General features: G+C 47.2%; 1 protein-coding gene across 1 annotated transcript; it reads left to right on the top strand.

The window, feature by feature from the left end:
* The first annotated feature begins 249 nt into the window (after positions 1–249).
* Positions 250–3,204, top strand: NLRP10 (NLR family pyrin domain containing 10). The gene is given in 5 exon segments (XM_027562079.1): positions 250–337; positions 2,379–2,722; positions 2,725–2,871; positions 2,873–3,173; positions 3,176–3,204. Coding segments are annotated over 5 exon segments (909 nt in total).
* The last annotated feature ends 4,677 nt before the right edge of the window (positions 3,205–7,881 follow it).

Raw genomic sequence — 7,881 nt, 5'->3', positions numbered from 1 at the left:
ATACATTTTATTTCTTTAATTTTTAATGAGATTAATATTTGTAGATGAAAAAAAATTAAAACAGTCTCCCATTCTTGAGCTAAACCCAATTTGTTTACTACATATTACTTCTTCCACACAATACTGGATTCAGATTGCTAATATTTTGTTTAGGATTTTTGTATTTAAATTTATGAGTGTAATGGGTCTGGGTTTTATATTAAGTTCATAAAGATGAATTTAGATTGGATTTGCATTGACTCTAAAGTAATGTATGGAGCCCAGGAGGCTGTGAAAGTGGTGCTCAAGGTCTCAAAGGTCGTGAACTTTTTGGAGCTCAGCCACGTTTGTCTGGATGGCGAGTGCAGCAGGGGACAGAGGAGGCCCTGGCACTCTCCCTTGGTCCATGGTATTTCCAGAGACTCCTCCCCTCCCAGCCTATAATTCCTGCCTTGTCTCACTCTTGCCCTCTGCCCTTGCCTGGGAGCTCCAGTGCCCCAGGGTCCTAGTGGCCTTGAGCTGAAGGCTCTGACTGATTTTGGGTGGCCTTGGTTAGCAGTAAGAGGAAGCAGGATGTCAGTTCCCTGACCAGAGACTGAAGCCAGGCCACGGTAATGAGAGCTCCAAATTCCAACCACTAGACCATGAGAGCCAGTGGCTACTGGCAAGGCCCTGGCTTGTCTGCTTTGTAGAAATGAATTTCAACAAAGAGATGGAAAATGGTGAAACAAGTGTTTATTAGGAAGTAAAAAAAGTACGTGTGAATAGGCACACATGGATGGGGTCAGAGAGAGTTGTGCTTCTGTGTATTTTATATGGGGCATTTCTTCTGGGTTTCCTCTGGCCAATCATCTTATTTTGCCTGGCTCTGAGTCTGTATTTGGTATACCTCAGGATTCTCCACTCTTAGCCAAGGTGGATTCCAGTGCAGAGGCCTGTGGGAAGCTTGACACCATCTATTATGGGGTGACACCCTCTCCCTTTTTAGCCCCCCAAGAGCTTTTCTGTGCATGGATGGCTGGAAAAGTCTCCTTGACCTCAAGAGTTGAGAAATATGTATTTTCTTTATCTTTTATCTGGGCAGGTCTTGGCTCCTCTCTGCCCCTGTTATTTTGTTTATCTTGGAGTATCTGCCCATAGGGGATTCCCAGGAAGCTCAGTGGCAAAGAATCTGCCTGCCAATACAGGAGATGGAGGGATGTGGGTTGAGTTCCTAGGTTGCGAAGATCCCCTGGAGTAGGAAATGGCAACACACTCTCGTACTGTTCCCTGAACACTTCCATGGACAGAGGAGCCTAGTGGGCTATCGTCCATGAGGTTGCTATATTCCAAGAGTTGGACTCAACTGAGCATCCGAGCATATACGCACACATCTGTCCACAGGGAACAGACTTTAGGTCCTCAGCCTGGGGCCCATCTATCTTCTGCTTCATGGTCACTGCCAGGTGGAGGGTGGGTATTTATTAATAGAAAGACTAGAGTATCTTCTAATGCCCTCCCGAATCCAGTTGTCATACTAGAGGAGGGGAAAGTATGAGGAGCTTAGAAGTTGGGGGTGGTGTTCGTGAAGGTATTCTGCTAACTAGAAGAAGCAGCCTCAAGCAGTGGGCTCAAACCTTTCTCCAGCATCTCTCATACAGGCAGCTCAGGCTGCTTCTCACAAGGAACCAGTGGACTGATGCCCCCTAGAGGGCGGGGCGGTCATGCAGCCTAAACAGCCCCCATCCCTTCTAGGGTGCTGGATGAGAAAGGAGGGTCTGTGGAACCAGTGCTTCCTCCACAGTCTCCTTTCATGCCTGGTAGCTCCTCTGACACAGAGACAGGAGGGTTCTGTAGACCAGGAGTTGGGGGGCTCCTGCTCAGAAGCTGGTTTATCTTTGGCACCTGGCTTACCTTTACCAGGAATGGGCTCCTATGAAGTCACCATTCTCCAGTTTCCCTTTCTCCTCTTTCTGTCTTCACCAATTCACATGGGGACATTTCACATGAATACTCAGACATTTACACATACAGTGACTTTTTCATATACATATATTTTTACAAAGATACATGCTGATGTACACTGATGCCTTCCCTATGCAAAAATACACAAACTTCCATAGCACACTTTCATGAGCATGTGGGGAAACAAGGATTCACTCACACTGCACGAACACCCACACACACACAGAACACAGCCTTGCACACTTATATAGCTGGGCACAAGCACACCACACATGCATATATGCACAGGCACACATACATACACACACTCACATACACATACTTGAAACGGGCCCTCTCCATGTTGCTAGAAGTATAATCTTCAGAGCAGAACACAGAAGATAAGAATAAAGGACAGAGGCCAGCGTTACTCTCTTTTTATTCCCATCTCACTACGTAACACCCCACTTGTCTAGCACAGATTATGGACAGGAGAGCATGTGTGCCACCTACAGGAGAGTCAAGAAGGGGCAACAATGGCAACCATGACCAGCTTCTTCCGGTGTCCATGCCCAGCTCAGGGAGCCCAGACTCATCTCCCTGCCCCAGCTGGGAGCTGGAGCTGGACTCTGTCGCAGTGAAGGCTGTATTTGATCCATGAGAAGAGCCCTCCAAGGTCCCACCCAGAGTGGCACTACAGGGGTCAGCTGGCATAGGAAAGATAACCCTGGCCAGAAAAATGGTGCTGAACTAGACCACTGGCACCCTGTACCCAGGCTGGTTTGATGATGTCTTATATGTGAGCTGTAGAGTGGGTCCTTATATGTGGCCCTGCTGGCAGAAGGCAAACTGGACCAGCTCCTCCTCTGGTGTTGTAGGGACAATCAAGCAGCTGTCACAGAGCTTCTGAGGCAGCTGGAGTGGTTCCAGTTCATCCTGGATGGCTATGATGATCTGCAGGGGCCCTTGTGCAGAGAGGTTGAAGAGGCCGAGGTCCAGTCTCATGGAGTATGTGCTGCACCCTTGAATCAGGAGGACGGTACTGCCGAGGTCTTCCCTTCTCATCACCATCCAGACCCTGGCTTCGTGGAATCCAGAGCCCTTGCTGAGACAACCACACTCTGACCACATCCTTAGAGGTTTCTCTGAGGACAAGAAGAGGAGTTATTTACGCTCGTATTTCACAGATGAGAAGCAAGTTAGAAATGCCCTTGACATTGTGCAAGCAAATGATGTTCTCTACAAAGCATGTCAGGTTCTAGGAATTTGCTGGTTGTCTGCTCTTGGCTGAAGGGCAGATAGCGAGAGGCAGAGAGGTCTCAGAAGTGCCCAGCACAGTGCCCAGTCTGTACTGTGGTGTAATGTGATCAATTGCAGCTTAAATAAGTAGTGGTTTCACAAATTTTGAGAAACTTCTCAAATTTCCATGTTGGAAATGAGCCAAGGCTTGTCACAGACCTTTAGTCTTGGAGGCTGTAGTGTGACTTGATTTAGCTCCACGCTAATAACATATCATGACTATCCCCAGAGGTGCCTTTACCTAACTTTTCTTACTGGAAATATCAGTCAGTTCTAAGTGCTAACTCATAATCTCTTTTTTCTGCTTTGGTTCCCTCTGTAGAGAAAAGAAGAAAAACGGAATTCTAGATGTAGATGTGGTCAGTTCCCAGCTCTCATTCTATTTTTAAAAAAAATCTATTTATTTATTTATATATTCATCAGCCATACCACCTGGCATGTGGGACCTTATTTCCCCAACTATGGATTGAATCCACGTTCCCTGAATTGGAAGTACAGAGTCTTAACCCTGGACCACCAGGGAAGCCAGCCAGCCCTCATTTTACAGATGAGGAAATTGAAGTTCAGTCAGGGGCCCCATCAAGTTCTGGGGTTCCTCAGGCAGCTCTCTAGTCTCCCACACCTCAGCCCATGGTGTAGAGCAGAGGTGCAAAGACTGTCCAGGCGCCGCAAACCTAACCCCATTCAGCAGTCGCCGAGAGCCCCAGTGCAGCTGAGAGTTTTGACACTGCCTCGGACCCTCAGACATCCCTCTTTTTGCCTTTCACACAGTTTTATTGCTGTTATGACTCCTCACAAGTTGAGTTCATGTGGACCAGTTCCAGAAAGCTGCTGGACATGCTCAGATATATGAATCCAAGTTAACTCAGCCTTGAGTGATCAATGTGGGACTCCATGACACTCATTATTATGAACTCTTCTTCACACGGAAAGTTTGGTGGCTCCACATTTGATAATTATATACATACCTGTTGAACACATAGACTGTGTGTATATACAGAATCTGTGTAAGAAACTGCATGTGTGTGTGTGTGCTTGCCCAGTTGCTTTAGTCGTGTCCAACTCTTTGTGACACTATGGACTGTAGCCCGCCAGTCTCCTCTGTCCGTGGGATTCTCCAGGCGAGAGTACTGGAGTGGGTTGCCATACCCTCCTCCCGGGGATCTTCCTGACCCAGATGCGGGACTGATCCCGCACCTCTTATGTCTCCTGCATTCGCAGGTGGGGTCTTTATCACCAGCACCACCTGGGAAGCCCGAAAGTGTGCACATGCACTTAATTAAAGAGCAGTTTGTACTGGGTTACTGAGGAGGCTAGTGGAATCCACTTGGCTAGCTTGTGTTGGCCCCTAGAGAGTTTGAGTGTTCTCAGCAGAGCAACTTCTGAGAGTCATAGATATTTGGGGAACAACAAAACAGGTGCCCAGTCATGTTGCTGGTTTTTCGTGGGAACAAGGAGACCTGTTTTTTTTTTTTTTTTTTTAATCAACTCACATTTATATTTATTCTTGGTTATTTAGCAGTCTTCTTTCACATTTTATTTTTTTTACTTTACAATATTGTATTGGTTTTGCCATACATCAACATGAATCCGCCATGGGTGTACATGTGTTCCCCATCCTGAACCCCCCTCCCACCTCCCCATACCATCCCTCTGGGTCATCCCAGTGCTCCAGCCCCATGCATCCTGTATCATTCATCGAACCTAGACTGGCGATTCGTTTCACATATGATATACATGTTTCAATGCCACTCTCCCAAATCATCCCACCCTTGCCCTCTCCCACAGAGTCCAAAAGACTGTTCTATACATCTGTGTCTCCTTTGCTATCTCGCATACAGGGTTATCATTACCATCTTTCTAAATTCCCTATATATGCGTTAGTATACTCTATTGGTGTTTTTCTTTCTGGCTTATTTCACTCTGTATAATAGGCTCCAGTTTCATCCACCTCATTAGAACTGATTCAAATGTATTCTTTTTAATGTCTGAGTAATACTCCATTGTGTATATGTACCACAGCTTTCTTATCCATTCCTCTGCTGATGGACATCTAGGTTGCTTCCATGTCCTGGCTATTATAAATAGTGCTGCAATGAACATTGGGGTACATGTGTCTCTTTCAATTCTGGTTTCCTCAGTGTGTATGCCCAGCAGTGGGATTGCTGGGTCATATGGCAGTTCTATTTCCATTTTTTTAAGGAATCTCCACACTGTTCTCCATAGTGGTTGTACTAGTTTGCATTCCCACCAACAGTGTAAGAGGGTTCCCTTTTCTCCACACCCTCTCTAGCATTTATTGCTTGTAGACTTTTGGATAGCAGCCATTCTGACTGGCGTGAAATGGTACCTCACTGTGGTTTTGATTTGCATTTCTCTGATAATGAGTGATGTTGAGCATCTTTTCATGTGTTTGTTAGCCATCTGTATGTCTTCTTTGGAGAAATGTCTATTTAGTTCTTTGGCCCATTTTTTGATTGGGTCATTTATTTTTCTGGAGCTGAGCTGCAGGAGTTGCTTGTATATTTTTGAGATTAATTCTTTGTCAGTTGCTTCATTTGCTATTATTTTCTCAGGAGACCTGTTTTTTAAAAAAAATGAATGTAATATCCAACTGAAATTTAGACATGCTATTTTACATAGGATTCACATTCAAATCAAACTAGATTAAGCAAAAATTAAATGACCCACTATTTTCTTTCTTTTCTTTTTTTAAAGCTGATTTCTAGTTAGGTCTGTCTGGCTCTTTCTAACAATGTTATCTGGGCTTCCACTGTCTTTCCCCTCTGTTGCTCTTTCTATAGTTGCCTTTTGCTCTTATATGTCAGAGAAGATGGCCACAAGGGGCATCAACCTAAACCATTCTTACAGCCAATAATTCCATAGGGAGGGAATAGTCTTTATGAATAGCTCCTGCAGGGAAGTTGGAGAAGGATTCTGACCTGACCCTGAGCAGGTGTCAAGCCTTGAACAATCTCTTTGGTCTGGACAATGAACTCTGACTTGAGTGACTCTCATGGCCTAGGTCACATTCGAAGGGCTGAGTAAGAAAGGACCAGCACCTTCTGAAACATAGGGAATGGAAAAGTGGATCCCCTAAGGAAAGAATTCTGAGCAGACAATATATCATACTGTACACTGATAAAGTGTCTACATACTGAACACAGACAAAGGCTAGGCTGGCCTCTAGTCTGGTTGGTTGTCAGACTCTGCCTCGTGGGAATGCTGCTGGCTGCTGTTAAGCAGGGCCTGATAAGAGGTGTCAGGTTGTGGAACCCTCAGAGGCCCCCGGGCTAGTGCTGGCTCACTGGTGGGCAGAGTCAGGGTCTTGAAGACTCTGGGGCTGCTGCCCACCCACTGGCAGGTGAAACCAGGGCCTGGGGTTAGTGCCAGACTACTTGCAGGCAGAGCTGGTTCCTGGAGTCTGGTGGCAGGGCATAGGGATCTGAGGGCCCATTTCAGACTGTATGTGGAGATGGGGAGGTGGCTCCTGACACAGTTGTGTATGACATCAACTAAACGCAGCTGTTGTTCAGTTGCTAAGTCATGTCCAACTCTTTGCAACCCCATGGATTGCAGCATGCCAGGCTCCTTTATCCTCCACCATCTCCCAGAGTTTCCTCAGATCCATGTCCACTGAGTCAATGATGCTATCTAACCATCTCATCCTCTGCCACCCCCTTCTCCTTTTGCCTTCTATTTTCCCCAGCATCAGGGCTTTTTCCAATGATTCAGCTCTTTGTGACAGGTGGCCAAAGTATTGGCGCATCAGTCCTTCCAATTGAGTATTCAGGGTTGATTTCCTTTAGGACTGATTCATTTGATGGGATCTGGAGTGTCCTGAAGTTTGCGTTGCCCTGCTAGTGGGGAGAGTCTGGCCTAATTCTGTCTGCCCTCCGGTGGATGAGGCCGGTCTAGAGGTCTGCGAAGGCTTCCTGGTGGGAGGGGCCCGTGCCTGGCTACTGGTGGGTGGAGTTAGGTCTTGGCCCTCCGGTGGGCAGAGTGGCAGTGGGCTTAGGAGGTCTTCAGGCCCCTGTCTGCAGAAGGCTGGGGCTGTGTCCCTGCCCAGTTAGTTGTTTGGCCTGAGGCATCCAACACTGGTGCCTCCAGACTATTAGGTGGGGCCAGTCTTGGCCCTAAATGCTGGAGGAAGGAGCCCACACAATGGCGTCGGCCTGTCAGCTCCTCCTTCAGCGTAGGATGAGCTCCTAAATATGGGTGCTGCTGGCGTCTATGTCCCCAGGGTGAGCTGCAGGTGCCTCTCCAGGAGACTCTCCAAGACCTGCAAGTAGGTCTGGCCCAGGCTTTTATCAATTACTGCTCTTGCTCTGGGTCCCAGAGTGTGTGAAATCTGTGGAGTGGAGTCTCTATTTCCCCTAGTCCTGAGGGGCTCCTGCAATTTAGCCCTGCTGGCCTTCAAAGCCAAATACCCCGAGGGCTCGTTTTCCCAGTGCTGGACCTTCTAGATTGGGGAACCTGATGTTGGGGCTCAGAACTCGTGCTCCTGTGGGAAGGCCCCTGGGATACAATTATTCTCCAGTTCGTGGGTGTCCCACCTGGGGGTGGTCCCTCCCCCCATGGGTCTTGGTCTCGTTTCTTCTTTATGCTTGTAGCTGTGGAAGGTCTTTTCTGGTAGGTCCCAGTCTTTTTCACTGATGGTTATTCTGCAGATAGTTGTGA

Source organism: Bos indicus x Bos taurus, chromosome 15, assembly GCF_003369695.1.
Source record: "Bos indicus x Bos taurus breed Angus x Brahman F1 hybrid chromosome 15, Bos_hybrid_MaternalHap_v2.0, whole genome shotgun sequence".
Taxonomy (NCBI): Eukaryota; Metazoa; Chordata; class Mammalia; order Artiodactyla; family Bovidae; genus Bos; species Bos indicus x Bos taurus.
Note: the sequence above shows the minus strand (reverse complement) of the source record. Positions and strands in the feature narration are given on the sequence as shown.